General features: G+C 40.9%; 1 protein-coding gene across 1 annotated transcript in view; it reads right to left on the bottom strand.

Annotated features, from left to right (window-relative positions):
- Positions 1–415: 415 nt before the first annotated feature.
- Positions 416–15,326, bottom strand: part of LOC104959762 (FERM domain-containing protein 5-like) — a 16,543-nt gene continuing 1,632 nt past the window's right edge. Inside the window, 10 exon segments of the mRNA XM_010787656.1 lie at positions 416–3,984; positions 6,061–6,167; positions 6,305–6,373; positions 6,509–6,583; positions 6,675–6,766; positions 7,337–7,400; positions 8,153–8,241; positions 9,857–9,860; positions 11,012–11,234; positions 13,375–13,495. Of these exon segments, the coding sequence (XP_010785958.1) occupies positions 3,398–3,984; positions 6,061–6,167; positions 6,305–6,373; positions 6,509–6,583; positions 6,675–6,766; positions 7,337–7,400; positions 8,153–8,241; positions 9,857–9,860; positions 11,012–11,234; positions 13,375–13,495 (1,431 nt within the window). The 3' untranslated portion in view covers positions 416–3,397.

The raw sequence follows: 15,326 nt of genomic DNA, 5'->3' as shown, positions 1-15,326 counted from the left end.
GTTCTTTGTTAAATCAGAAAACAGTCAAGTAAATGTGTATGAAAGTGTTAGTATAAACGTAGATGAGACAAAGAGATTGTACTCAGTTCCTTCTCGTCACTAATCCGTTGCTAGTCTGTCCTAAATGTACTTTTGCAATGGATGCAGACACAGTTCTTGTCACCCGTAGTAAGGGAGTGTGTACGTAGATGTCCGACCAGTGGAAGACTCCCCTAGGTTTTGTGTAAAGGTTATCGTCATATGTAAACGTCAAAGTACCAACAACTAGTAATATAATAGACAATATAAATAACGAGTTTAATTCAAAAAGTATGTGTACTTGTATTTTACTCTGGAATTCCATGTTTACTATGCGTCATTTTTGTGTACAAGACGGAGCTGCCTCGAAGTTTCTCTAAACGAAGTACGCCGGGCTCTGTAGAATTCCAAGTATGCTGGACATTGGAACAGTCCTTCGGCGGCACTCGATGACGTAGCATGCTTGAAATAGTGGCTTTGGAGCAGCCTTCCTTGACATTGAGAAACACCCACTGATTTTGGAGGTTTGTTTCTGCTGTGAATTTTAGATCAAACTTGAAGCTGCACTAGCTGACAGATTTCAAGAATAGATTACATTTATTCATAAATAAATTACACCAGTCTTATTTCAGTGATTGGAAATGAGCAGCCTTGTTTGGAGGTAATAAATGCAGAACACATGCTTACAGAGACATTTCCATGTGCAGGAACACGGTACAGGAAGGAAGCTTACAGTTAAACCACATCAGATGCCTTGTTCCTGTTTACATGACTCGGGTAAATTAATACTAGCGTTGCCTGTCAAAGGGCCCCCACTTTGTTAGTTCAAGTGCTTTAAACATTTAAGCAAAAACAATAAAAAATCAATGTATTAAACTGCGTTACAATAAAAAATATTCAGGTAGTTGACTATGCTACTGTTTTTAAATGAGCTAAAAATACAAATCGCTCCACTTCCATTTTGCTAAATCCTTTACATAGTCAAGAAACAATTTAGTCTTTTGTCAGTTCATTTACACATACTTTCACAATCATATTTGCATCTACTCTGTTTCTCTAACATGAGTCAAGGAAGAGCAGTGATTAGGCAACGATCAGACAGGATTTACATGAAAACGTTACCTACGTCTGTGTCAAGAACAGTGGGCATCATTCCCTCACACATGCATCTACAGGCTGGTCACCTTCTGAGGGGATCCAAAACACATTTCCAATAGCAGTATACATTTGCAGTTTCATGGTTGTTGATCATTATATTATCTGTTATATTTATTGCTCAAATTAAGTTTTTCATACACATGAACATAAAATGAGACCTTAAGGTACAAATGATACGCAGTAAAAACACATGTTCTGCCTCGACTTGCCTTTCACCGTACACAATCAAACACCAGCGAGCACCTTCTGAGTTAAAGAAAACACATAACTAATAAAGTCTGAACAAAAAACGTTTTCTATTAAATATATTAGTCAATATTTCTGTCAAACTCACCCCAAACACAATTAATACTACTTCCCCAACTTTCCCTTAATTTTAAAATGTCATATACTGTACAAAAATAAAATCAACATTTAAAGCCATGTATTTAATACTACAGGGATTCTCAAAGCACTGATTTTGTGTTAACTATCAACCTGTGGATCTTTTTGTGAAATATTTGAATATTAATACTTTACTGCCTGCATATCCTAAACCCCTCGGTATCCTAAACCATTGACCTTGTTGCATAACTACAACATTATTGTATTAGGGTATAATACACCAGTCTATCATTTACCACTTGTTGAAAGGACCATTAGTTAACTGTGTAAGGTTTTAAATAAAGCTGTTGATTGCTCTGGGCTGTTTGTGACATAACACATACGTAATAAGGCTGGAGAAGGAGAGCGGATATCAGAGTTCCCATCTGTTGGTGCAAACGGACAAATATCAGACAACAGAGGTTTCTTTGGTAGGTGCGATGATGAGGATAGCAGTAGGACGTAAACATGACTTATCTTAGGCTCTCGTGTAAGTGTTGATAACTATACATCCACAGTAAAAAATAATGCTTCAAGTCCATTAAAAGCCACTGTGAGGAAATCTGTGTTAACGAGACATGAGTTTGTACAAAAATGGAAACATGACTTAAACATATTCAGCTTTTACAGATAAACGCATACATTTGAACGAAGCAATGGCTAAACAAAGTTAATTGACCCCTCACTCGACATGAACTAAAAATAAGCTCTCTTGACCGAATACAGTGGGGAAAAAGCACTTGTTTTTACAAAGGTAAAACAAAGTTACCCTAAATGTAAAGACTCTTATTTATGAATACGAACAGTATTGCACATCAAGATAAACTCCTTCTACAGAGTGAGGGAGTCAAAGAACTAACCAAACATTTCACTGTCACCACAGCGCTAGCTCACAACTACTGTAAAGGAACTACAGCAACGTGACGACTGTTTCTTTCACACAGAAGTTGATTGTAGCTATTGTTTTTGCTGCTATTTTATCAAATCAGTCAGCCTACCACCTCCAATACTTATTTAAATCCTTACAAATTGTCTTTAAATCATAGTCATAGGACGATAATGTTATCGGTGCTCTAGTGGCTGAACAACAATGGTAACATGAGCACACCGTTATTGGACGTCTGACCACAAACTAGACACATTATTACTTTACATTATCACCAGCACCAACGTCACTCCTGGGTGAAATAGCTGCTGCTAGTATTTCTCGGTTGCCAATCAGATTCTTTGCAAATATTATTTAACTCAGGACTGATCTACATTCAGTAAGTGCTGCAAGGTTTTCCATTTCACACTTTCTCTAACCCCCAGATACAAGTCAAAACAGAAGGTTAAAGGATCAGTGACAATTATAAATTCTAGCTTAATGAAGGTTGGCTTTAAAATATATAAATAAGAAGATGAGCTAGACTGGCTCTAAAAACTTCACTCAAACTCTCAGGTTACACTCCCAAACACAAAAGGTCAATCTGTCTCACAATAATGTTGCAGGATATAAATGAATAGAAAAATAAAGGCAACTATATCTGTGGTTGAATGAGTGAAGTCTGTCAGACGTTCAGTGTTTTAAATGAAACCCTGTCACTGTGGCTTTGTGTAAAAAATAAAATACCTTGAAATGACCTGAATTTCCAAAGTAAAATGTGATTTTCTTTCCTCGCAGTGATGGTCAGATATAATAAACAAGGCTCTTCAGAGGACAGTCCTTGGCTTGTGACAGTAACTCCCTTATAAGAGTAGCTGGGTTGATATTGGGAAAAGGGCGGCCATTCTTTTCCTTTTCCCTCCCCCCTCTCTCCTCTCCCTATTAAATGTCCCGTCTCCATCAGTGCAGGCCTGTGTTTTGTCCTTCTCTGCTTCACTTGCTGATGAGGAAACCTCCCATCCATCGTAGCTTACAGGCGAACCAGCGCCGCAGAGGGCAGAAGTATTCAAAGTGGAACTGCTGGAATTCAGGCGTCTTGCGGATGTCTCTCAGGAAGGCAATGTCCAGGTCTGACTCTGTGAGCATGATGAGCAGCAGCAGCAGGGCGAACAGCAGCCCGATGGTGACCAGGAACAGCCGCAGCACGCTCAGGATGAACTTGTTCAGCTCCTCCGCGTCGCTGGGTGGGGCCGGCCTGCTCTTCACCAAACGCAGCGCTCGCCTGCCGGATGAAAACTCCGCGGTCTGCCCCTCCTTCGACGCTCCGGCCTCTGACTCCTTGTCCTCCACGCTGCGGGGCGCCCCGTTGAGGTGGCGGTTCAGAGGGTTCTCCATCCCGTGTTCGGCCACAGGTGTGGAGAGCATGCTGTCTGAGGGGCTGTACGCCTCGTCGGAGATGACTGCCGACGTGCTCGCCTCGCTGCTGTCCATCATGCTGCCTCGAGAAGACATGAAGGAGTCGCCATGGGAGACGGAGCGCACGGGTGTGGAGTGGGCGCTGTCTCGTAGGGACTCCAGACCTGAACACAAAGGAAGTTAATGAGTCAGACATGTTTAATAACTGGGAGGCATTGTTGCAGAACACATTAAAAGACAGATTCTGGCATCAGCCCTTATACGGTTTATGGGAAATGTATATGTTCTACAAGCCACTGCAGCAAATGTGACTATGTAGAGGAGAACCTGTAAAAGAGGAGGTTTAAAATAGCGATTCTGGCGCAAGTCCTAAGGCAGAGATCCACTCAGCCTCTTTGAGATTCAGCCTGGCTTGCTGGGAATATTTCCTACACTGTGCTCTGTTGACCTTTTATTTTATCATTTGTATTTGGCTAGAAGTGAACCAATATTAGTTTTTTGCTCAAGTGATGGATTCTGCCCTCTTTGTCATGTTTTTCTTTGTCCTTTTGAAATACTTAAAACTTGCTACTCCATCCTTAAATCCAGAGCTTAACCCTGAAGTATTTAGTTCATTCCTCAAAGACTTCTCTTCAAGGAAGTTCTCCACCTTGAACCCACAAGAAGAACCCCAAAAGGGCAGCACTCAATAATCCCGTAAGACTAAACCATTTCTTCTTGTTACCTGCACCGATAGCTGGCCTGTGGCAGCCATGGAGTTGTGGAGGGACAGCGAGCCTGGAGGGCGTCCTGGAGCTCTGTCCTGACCCGGGAGCAGAGCCCGAGAAGGAGGAATCCCCCGGGAGGGCGGGGAGGAGCGGGAAGACCCCCAGAACTTTACCCAAGAGCCTGGGTCCCAGAGACAGCACGCGCACATTCATATCTCGATAACAGTGGTTGACCATGCGCAGGTGAACGTTCACCTTGGTCTTGATCCGGATCAGACACTTCACCATGGTTCCAGTGGAGCTAAAACACCGGTCTGAGACTAACTTACTGCTGTACTTCTATTCTTTATTCTCTCCGCTCTTGAAACAGCCTCCTCTCTCTCTACTTTCCTGCTGTGTGTCTTTGTCATTGACTGCAGCTGACTAGCTAAGATCCCCACCCCCCCCCTCACCACAGAGAGCCCCCACATGCTGGCAGGCATAAAGATAAATGGAAAGACAGAGTGAAAGACAAGGAACAGGAATGTGGCTCACCACGGTCCCTCCCTGCCGTGACACACATGGCGTGGCCCCTGACAGCAGGAGCTATTTTCAGGCTGAGATATTATTACAAGTGGAAATGCCAGCGCAGACAGAGCAACAGGACAAACACAGGGGGTTTGTTTCAGTGTTACAACAAAGGGGTGCAATATCAGAGCCTACAAGAGAGGGCTAGTTTCACAAAATACCCTTTTTGAGGAAAACAGACTATGCTACAAGTTGATTTAGTTTTAGAAAGGCCTTACAACTGAGAGGAAATAAACTCACAGTGAAAGCTCTGGCTAAAGGTTAATAGCCTGTTGGAGGAAAGATGGGACGTAAGTGCCCTTTATAAACTGGCAGATTGAATTTCCGATGTCAAAATAATGCCCCTGGCTCAAGGATCTTGAGTGTGTGTGTTTCAGAAAGCGAGCATCAAGAGTGCAAGATAAACATCAAAGGGAAGAGAATGACTGACACTCACGAGTGGGGGGTCGCTCACACGGAAAGGCTACTTTTTCTGAACAGGAAATGTGTGTGTGAGTGTATTACAAATTGTGTAAGAGCCTTAGGTGTGTAATCTATAGTTGATCAAGTCACACAAGCGATTTCCAACCAAATTGTACCCCAGAAGTTCACCACATATTGAGATATACTGTAACACATGGACTAGTTTGAAAGTTAGTATAACTGTATAAAATAATAATAAAAACGATATGCAAAACACTAGCATAGAATAGTATAAAATCATTTTTGTATAAATTAACATTCAGTCTATATAGTTATTAGTGGTGTAGAAACTTCACTTAAATAATTTAAATTGAACACATTTACAGTATAATGAAGGGTGTCGGATAAAGGCTTACTTAGGTTAACATAAAAAGGCTGTTGGGTACATCTAGGGTTAAAAAGGGATGGAAACACTTGACTAACAGATGTGCAGACTGACTAACATCTGCATTTTATGACAGTTTTTGTCTATTCTTTAGAGGTTAGGTTAAGAGTGAGGTTTACCCTCCATGATGGAGATGTGCACAGCTCTCCGTCGGGTCCTGGGCACACTGGTCAGCCGGGGGCCGTGAGTGATGGAGGGGCAGCTCCGACTTGGCACCATGCCGGCCCTGGACAAAAACACACACCCGTATGCACATTTCATACATTCAATTAATATTTTTCTTCCACATTTCAGCAAAATTTCGAGCTACACGAAATATTTCCTATATCTATGAAGATAAAGATTTCTTATAAGGATTCTGACCTGTGTATCTCGGGAGGGTCTCTCTTAATTTTGGCACTTTGTTCCATCACTTCTTTTGCAACCTTTCCACTGAGAAAACATAAATGTGAATTCATAAACATAAATCAAGCACTGCAACTCAAAGCTGTCCTTAATATATAAATACTTCATAATCATAACCTCTTCATGAAACGTATCAACAATATTTTGGGAGCAATTCAATACCTGTATCTGAAGCGGCTACCCTTGAAGAAGAGATTACTACTGGACACAGTGCGGACTTGACTTGACTTCTCCAACCTGTAAGGAAAGGGAAAGAGAAAACATCATTAACATAATAATAAACATTGTGTACTCTATGCCGTGTTGTGTCTTATGGGCTGTGACTCACTTGTAAAAGGCCTGATTCTCCACGCCACATTTCCACAGGTGCTTACAGGCCTCAGGTGTGGGTGCAAAGAACGTCAGTATGATCTTCTTATCCTGTAACATGTACATTACATTAAGTCGTACTTACATCATATATTACATTTGACTTCAGACTCCATGGGGTGATAATGACTGTCATCAAGAGGACATTTCCTGTCTAATTAACTGAGCTAATGGCCACAGTGCATTATAACTGATCAATCAGAGCACACATTTTAAATACCAACTCTCAGACAGTGGCCGTTTCTCAATGTCGAGTATACCTGCTGCAGAGCCACTACTTCAAGTATACTACGTCATCGAGTGGCGCCGAAGGCTGGGCATTTAACATGCATTTAAACAATCCTTCGGCGCCACTCGATGACGTAGTATACTTGAAGTAGTGGCTCTGCAGCAGGTATACTCCACATTGAGAAACGGCCAGTGGCTTTACTTTGCATTTTCCTCTGCTCAAACCCAGGGCTAACACTTCTGCCCAAACACTTCCCATTTACTTCACTATTGGATAGATTACACTGTCTCCCCACTGGCTGTGTCTCCATGAATAAAACAAGGCCACACTCATTAGACTCCATGAGCTCCACAGGCTAGAAAATGGAAAGTTTTAATAATGCATGCACATACCTCTGTTTGATTTGCATATACATGGAATGTCTTCGCTTCGAACTTGAGTTTGGTCACCTCCTCCCTGAGTTTGAGGTACAGAGACAGACAAAACAGAGGATGGACAGACAAAGAGGGAAATGAAAACAAATGGAAACAAAAGAAGACGAAGTGAGAAAGAGAAAACAAGAGGAACAAAAACAGCAATGGAAGCAGAAAGAAGGGAGATGCAGAAATGGATATATGTGTTAAAATATTAATAAACCCTAGAGGCGAATTCACAAGGCCAACAGTAATTCATTTCAGGATTCAACAATCTCGACAATATGTTACCAATCACAGAAAATGCCAAGAATAAGCTGATAGATATTAGGAACGATGATATTTCTACAACAACACCACTCCAAACTGCTCAGACTGTAAGGCTGGTTGATTCAGCTGTAACTAATATCCTTTGTACGGATCACTGGTTACTCTTTGTTTCATTTGGACTCCTCGTCCAGTGCTTGCACATGAATCATGATATATTGGAGGATACTTTAATACCTGATAGGGAGCGTTGTTTTATTACATTTGTTTCCTGCAGGATTGAGACTAAATATAGAAGATATTAAAACAAATGTTTGGAAGTTTTCTGGCTCTACTGAAAAGCTGCAAAGATGTATGTTCTCATTGTCCGCTTTATATATTTAGTTATTTCTGCTTTGTACTTAAAATATTCCATATGGAGATTTGGGAAAGGACTTCATCTTTACACAAACAACTACAAAGTCCTCCTCATGAATGTTGGCATGCACATACAGAATGTATCATTTTGTCCAGTTCATCTGAACTCACCAGTTGAGGAGATGGACCCTCCTGTTTCCTTGCAACACAGTGAATCCAAAAGGAGTAAACGCCAGAAAAGCTGGGTTCCCGGACACATCCTGAAGACACATGAACCAAAAAAAGGTATTATTACTATAGAGAAGCAATTTTAAAATCACAGTAAAATAACTTTTTCTTGTAAATGTCCTACGTTGATAAAGAAAGACACTTGAAGACAGTAAAATAACAATTATATCAATTCCATGCTCGACTTTGATCTCACATTAAAGGTGACCTATCATGCAAAATGCACTTTTGTACGTCTTTTATACATGAATATGTGTCCCCGGTAGGGCTGAACGATTAATCGATTTTAAATCGAAATCGCGATTTTAAATGATGCGATTATCAAACCTGCGATTTATTTTAACATTTCTTTTTTTTTTTACAATTGTTTTTTTTTTTTCTTCTTGTGTGTCAATCATCACCACCAATCAGAAGTGCTGTGCTCCACATGCACCAGCCATTGTTAACCAATTAGAAGTGGCCCATGATAGAAGGTGATAGACAGATTGATCCAATCACCTGCCAAGTATTTTTGAAAGTGCCTGCCCTTGCCAAATGGCTTCCAATGGAGCTTTCCTAGATGGTTTGGTGAAACAAACCATCTGAGTCAGGTTAGTAATGCTCCATCACATGTTTCTATTACAGGGTGAATCTTAAACTGAAGCTTGACTTTAAAGCAACCCAACGGAAGTTTCATGTAAGTTTAGTTCTTTCACTCGTAGCTCGGGGTGCGGGGGTGCTAGAGACAGGAGTACGTTGATACGACCTTCCTAGCCGAGTTATGTCCGCATTTTACAATAAACTTCCGTTGGCTCGCTTAAAAACAAATATCGCAATTCGAATCGCAATCGCAATATTTGTCAGAAAAATCGCAATTAGATTTTTTCCCAAAATCGTGCAGCCCTAGTCCCCGGTGTTCCAGGGAACTCACCAAGTGTCAGAAAACACAACCCTCTCTATTTTCCTCCATACCCAAATCTCTAAAAAAGTGGCTGCAAAGGATCTGATACAGACTGATCCAGATTTGAACACTTCTATGACGTCACAGAAGTGGCGCTACGGCTATTGGGCCAACTCCACCAATCAGGAGGAGNTTTATAGTCATAATAATAATAATTTGAGAAACTAAGGTTGGGGTGCCACGCCAACGAGTCTCGGACTATAATAACAACTTTTGTTCACACATAAATTTACAATCATAAAGGTGACGCAAAGGGAGGTGGTCGACTTGGTGCTCGGAGAACAAAAGTCCTACTAGCACACGTTGGTCCACTACGTTCAAGTAGGACCCTGTTCTACACTCTTCCTGCTCTTCGTCCGCCGGTTCTTCTCCTTCTTCCTCCTCCCACCACCTCGTCTTTTGCGAGAGTTTGTCTTGCGAGGTCGACTGCCGCAGACGACACCCTGTTTGTGTTTCTCGATCGACTCCTCGCCTCTAGGACTTTCTTTCTCGCGACGACCTGTTTCTCGACGTCGCCGTCCAAGTTTTCCTGGTGCTCAAAGCGCTTTACAAGCAAGTAAAGAAGAAAAATAACAACAAAAGTAAAAAGGGTACTAGGTGGAATAAGCGCGAGGGGTTAGTGGGTTAGGAGCAGGGTGTATGCAGGAATCCTGAAGTCAGACCTTTTAAGACCCTTTCCACACATCTTAAGATCTTATGTCCGGTGCCTTGCTCAAGGGCACCACGGTAAGGGCAGGAGGTGGACTGGGACCTCTCCAAGTAGAAGTCCACACTCCATGTTTTAAGCCTGGTCGGGGACTTGAACCGGCGACCCTACGGCTCACAGTCCAAGCCCCTACTGACTGAGCCACTGCCACTACACACCTAGGCAATGATTACATTCAGGCAGACTGTAGAATACAACCTCTTTGGACCATTCATATACTTATTGAAAACAAGATACAAAATGTGATACCTTGGAAAATGCCGTTCATTACTTTTTAATAGCCTTAATTTTCACTAAATTGATTTATCAACTTTTAATACTTTTTAAGACCCCGCGGACCCCCTGTATACACACATATCATTAGATTAAACAACATTTTGAAATTGCAACATCACAAACTAAGAAGTTCTGAAGAAAGAAAATAATATAAATCTGGGAACTCTTGATTGGAAACATTCACGTTTTCAATTATTCAACAAGTAGGCAGGGGAAGAACTAAAATATGTGTAAGATTGCTCCAGGGTCATGAATTGAATGCTTTGGGTCTTCTGTATGAAAGCAAAACGGTGTCACTATTAAGGGAAACGTTATACTCTACACCACTGCTGAGAAATACCCATAACCTCAGGGGATGGTCGTGTGCATTAGACAAAGGCTCAACTCTAATAGCAAAGTGCAACTGAGACAATGGACATCCTCTGCGTGTCGAATTCATCTGTCGTAAGTGTATCCAAAACGGCATCTTCGTAAAGCTAAAAATAGCAACTGTATTCTGCATGAGACGAGCCAACTACTACTGGAGGGAGGAGTGGGTTTGAACCAATGTTGACCTTAAACAAAGCATGATGGTTTACCGGAATAACCTGTGTGAGCAGATTTCAGGCGTTCAAATGTGTGGTTTTGGATTTTGAAGTGAAATGGGCAACAAAGGTCCACAAACCGTGGGTTATGGACCTTTCCTTTAAAGGAGTCATCGTTTGTGTGAGTGAATGTGAATTGATTAAAAAATCTTTGACAAAATGTTGGCTAATTTGTAACAACATTTCTGTATCCGAGGCATATTGTCTATCAAGTGTAAATAATGCATTAGCGCAGTCTTTGAGGGATTTCTGACCTATGAATTTAAGATTCTCTGTAAGAGTTCAGGCTGCAGCACCAACTGTGAGGTGTGTGTTCAGTGATGCTCTGTACTGTGGCTGCTGTGGAAGTGAAGGGCTGCACAGGAAGACAGGGGCATGGACAAGTGTCACCTTACATCAGCTCAGTCTTGTGGATGTCAGCAATCCGCCGCTCCAACTTCTCAGAGTGCTTAGGGAAGAACTGGAACTTGGAGCTGTAGCCATCTGGGTGTTTGCCGGGGTCGTGGTCGCCAATTTCAGCTGGAGAAAAGTAAAAAAGACACAGAAAAAGGAAAAGTTATGATGACTTTTTAATCCACTTATGTCTTTACAAATGTGATTGCCTTCCCAAATCGAATGGTTCTGGTTGCAAGTATTAGAAGAAGTACAAAATGCAACAATATGTGAACATAAAATATGATCCGACTTTTCAAATCTTTTCTGCAATGAGCAAATGATAATGTTGGGCTGATGATTCTTAGATTGATTGTAATCATACATTTCTTTTCAAAGATTCAGCCTCATGTCAAACACGTTTTTTAACATGAAAAGGCAATCAGAAATTATTATATTGAAATGTATGTCATTTTTTATCTTTGTATTGAATTACTTTACCAAGGAGCATTTTGCCACTTTAGTCTTTGTATGTGTTTGTCCAAACCAAAGCCCACATTACACACATTTGTTCACAAAGAACATTAAGTCAAGGTTTTGAATACACCTGGGCACACATGGGCACATCAAAAACAAACAAAACGTAACCTTGATTCCATGCAGTACTTATTTGTTTGCCAGATTGGTACTATCATAAATACCTGCCAGTTTTATTCTGTGGCCAGCTTCAGCAGCCTAGCTTACAAACCGCTGACATCCGTTCACTGATGGTGGAGGAACAGAGCAGCGGAGGAGTTTGGCTACATGTCTGCTCTCTGGGGAGATCTGTACTGCTCTGGCAGCATTACTGCTGGAAATGGATTTTTGAGAGCCAGAAACATTTCAGTTTATATGTGTAACTGACATTATGGATTCACATTTTCTGACGTGCTGTCGAGTGCCTTTCTGAGCAAGAGGCACCTGGTGGGAAAGCTTTACAGAAAGGGAAAACTCAGACTGCCACTTGTTTGTCCAGGCAAAGTGCAAACACTGAGTCATGAGGAGACAAAATGACAAGCAGATTGTCCTTACTGTAAAAACTGACACAAAAAGGCCTTCAGTTAGCCCCAGCTGAAGTTTTCACAATATGCTCTTATGGTGTAAATAAAAAGATGAATAAATATATATATATAATCTTACATAGATATGTACAGTACAACAAGCAATCACCCAATGTCGTCTAAAAACCGGCTCATTGTATTGAGGTGTTCACAGACTCCCAAGACTATTTACACTAAGTAATAATTCTGTCTTAATATCTTTCTGTGGTGCAAAGAGCTTATTACATTTAAATGTTTTACTTTAAGGTAAAAACAACCAATTCAGATTTAAAAATCTACATCAAACAAACATTATCTTTAACCTCTGAACACGCTCTGCTTGCAAATTTGCTCACACCCACACTGCAAAGTACATTTACTATAGCAGAATGTGAGCATATAGACAAATAAAACACAGCTGTTAATTAACAAGCTAGGCTCATATGGCAATCAGAACGTCTGCCGTAGATTGTAAAATAATTGAATAATATACATCAAAAGTGGTAAACAAACCTCTGAAATGTATTTACAGTTTTAGTTTAGCGTGCAATTCCATCTGTGGAAGCTGAGGTTGGTTAACAATAATATTTAATCGCCTTATTTCTCTTTAAAATAAAGTGTGGGATCTAATATGTTTTTAGAATATGTCAGAGAGGACGCCATGACACTGCGATGTCAGCTTGTATGAGGACATTTAAAGGTCCCCTATTATACAGTATTCCATCAATATATTATAGGTCTCAGATATATACAAACATGTCTCTGAAGTGTTTGGCTCCAAACTCCAAACAGATCATTGCAGCATTACCCATAATCCCCTCTGTTTCAGCCCTGTTTCCAAAGTGCTGATTCTCTGTCTGTTACTTTAGATGAAAATAAGGAGCCCCTCCCCACGCTCCTCTGAGAGATATTTGGTTAAAAAGAACACAAATGTGCTCTAGGAGGAGATTCAGGTGATAAGGGGGGGGTACCTTGGTTGGTGATTGGCTAATGGTTACACAAGCCAAAGAAACGTTATGACATCATAAAGTGACAGGTTTTTATATAAATAGATCAGGACAACAAGTCTGCAAATCTTTTTTCCTGAAACTTTCAGAACGTCTTTTCTCAGAGGGTACACATGTTGATGTATGAAAGACATGAAAAAGTCGATTTTGCATAATAGGTGACCTTCAAGAGGAATACATCTAAGATGATTGCCTTGATACCTTGTAATATGTAGGCAGCCAATAGAGCAGCGTCGGATGTCTTGCACAGGAGACGGCCATGGTAGAGATCCCTCTTAACCTGCAGGAAGACGAGATATCTGTGGAGTGGAACACAGATAAACTGATTTGGGTCATTATTTAGATAATATCAATGTGGACGGAAACGGTGGATATTTCGGTTTAAAGGTAAAGTGTCCCTTGAGGCTGCAGGTTTGTCAATGAGATTGTCACCCGAAGAAATCATGAAAATAAAGACAACTATACAATGATAGATTTTGACGTGTGTTGGCTAGATTTCCTTAGATTTGATATCTGTGGTTATTACAGATAAGCTAGTAAAATGTAAAATAAATGTAGCTAGCAACAAAACCATTCTGAAAGGTCTCCTATTATAGTATTTTTAGGCACATGTTATAGGTCTCAGATATATAAAAAACATGTCTATGAAGTGTTTTGCTCAAAATACCAAACAGACCACCCATTTTAGCCCTGCCTCAAATCCCTCTATTTGAGCCCTGTTAGAGAAGTGCTGATTCTGGGTCCGTAGCTTTAAAACAAAAAATAACACACGTCGCGCATTGATAGCTACGTTTCTGATGGGACACATATTTATGTATAAAAGACATAAAAAAGTGCATTTTGCATGATAGGAGACCTTTAATGTTTTTCATTTTTGTAAAGCACTTTGAAATGCCTTGTGTTGAAAGTTGCTATAGATGAGAGTAACACATACGTCACTTCCGGGCAAAAATGTCGGCTCCGCCCACTTTTTGGGGAAACCAACGCTGTCATTTGAATGGCGGCCAATAGAAATTCTGAAGTTGTTGCCAATCCGATCAGAAATTTTAGAAAACCGTGGATTTTTGGATCGTCAAAGAGCCCGATTACGATGGCCAGTCAGGCAAACAATTACATTAAATCATTGGAAATCAACGATTGGGCTCGATATATGGTTAAATGAAAATCAGTAGGCGAGGCCGTAATTTCTCCAGCTGTTACTCCCATGAGCGAGGCGGAAAATAATAGTTTTATCATGTCAAACAGATGCTGTGTCGTTTATTGCACCTCAAACATTAAAACAAATCCAGAGTTACGTTTTTCTGTACTTCTTCAAAGAAGGAAGGACAGTAAAAGAAGAGCTCCGTGGCTTAAGGCCATTCAAATGACAGCGTTGATACCCCCAAAAGTGGGCGGAGCCGTAATTTTGGCCTAGAAGTGACGCATGTGTTACTCTCATCTATATAAATAAGTGTACCTTGCCATTAGTCTAGAGCCCCTCTACAACCGACTAACAATGACTCTATAATTACAAAGCATATGATTGGCAATCAAAAGTTTCTTATTGGAGCATTAGACATGCAGCCAACCTCGAGGCAGAACTTGGGCTAAAGCATAATCATGTTGGGAATTGACTCACGGGTCTCACGGGTCTCAACATCCAGAGATTACTCATATGTCAATTTGACCGCTAAGCAATCATTTCAAACGCCTGATATTCTGCTTTTCTCCAAGCAGCAAAGCAATAAATAGCAAAGTGGTAAAAAATATTGCTATGGGCGGCATAATTGAACCCTTTTACATCCTGCCGCCACCTTGGTGTAAATTACGATATATTAATAGCTAAAAGCAACATGAATATCTATACTCTATGTTTATGCTTGAATGCCATTTAATGTGACGGTTTCCACTCAGAACAGATGGAGGAGGATGGAAGGGTCCCTTGCAGGCTCAATCAAAAAGAACTAGATTGCAAAAGAGAGATTTCACTGGGTGGTGTGGCAGATGGATGCGATTTACATGGATCCATGCGCTTGGAAGCTCTCAGACTCACTCCTCACTCTCACAGCAGTTTGTTCAGCTGTCAAGGATGCCACACACACTAGAGAAGAAGCGAAGAGCTTCATGACTGCAGCTTACTGTATGAATACGGAAATATTCAACCCCCCCCCCCC

Source organism: Notothenia coriiceps, unplaced genomic scaffold (genome assembly GCF_000735185.1).
Source record: "Notothenia coriiceps isolate Sejong01 unplaced genomic scaffold, NC01 NC01_scaffold00031008, whole genome shotgun sequence".
Lineage (NCBI taxonomy): Eukaryota > Metazoa > Chordata > Actinopteri > Perciformes > Nototheniidae > Notothenia > Notothenia coriiceps.
Note: the sequence above shows the minus strand (reverse complement) of the source record. Positions and strands in the feature narration are given on the sequence as shown.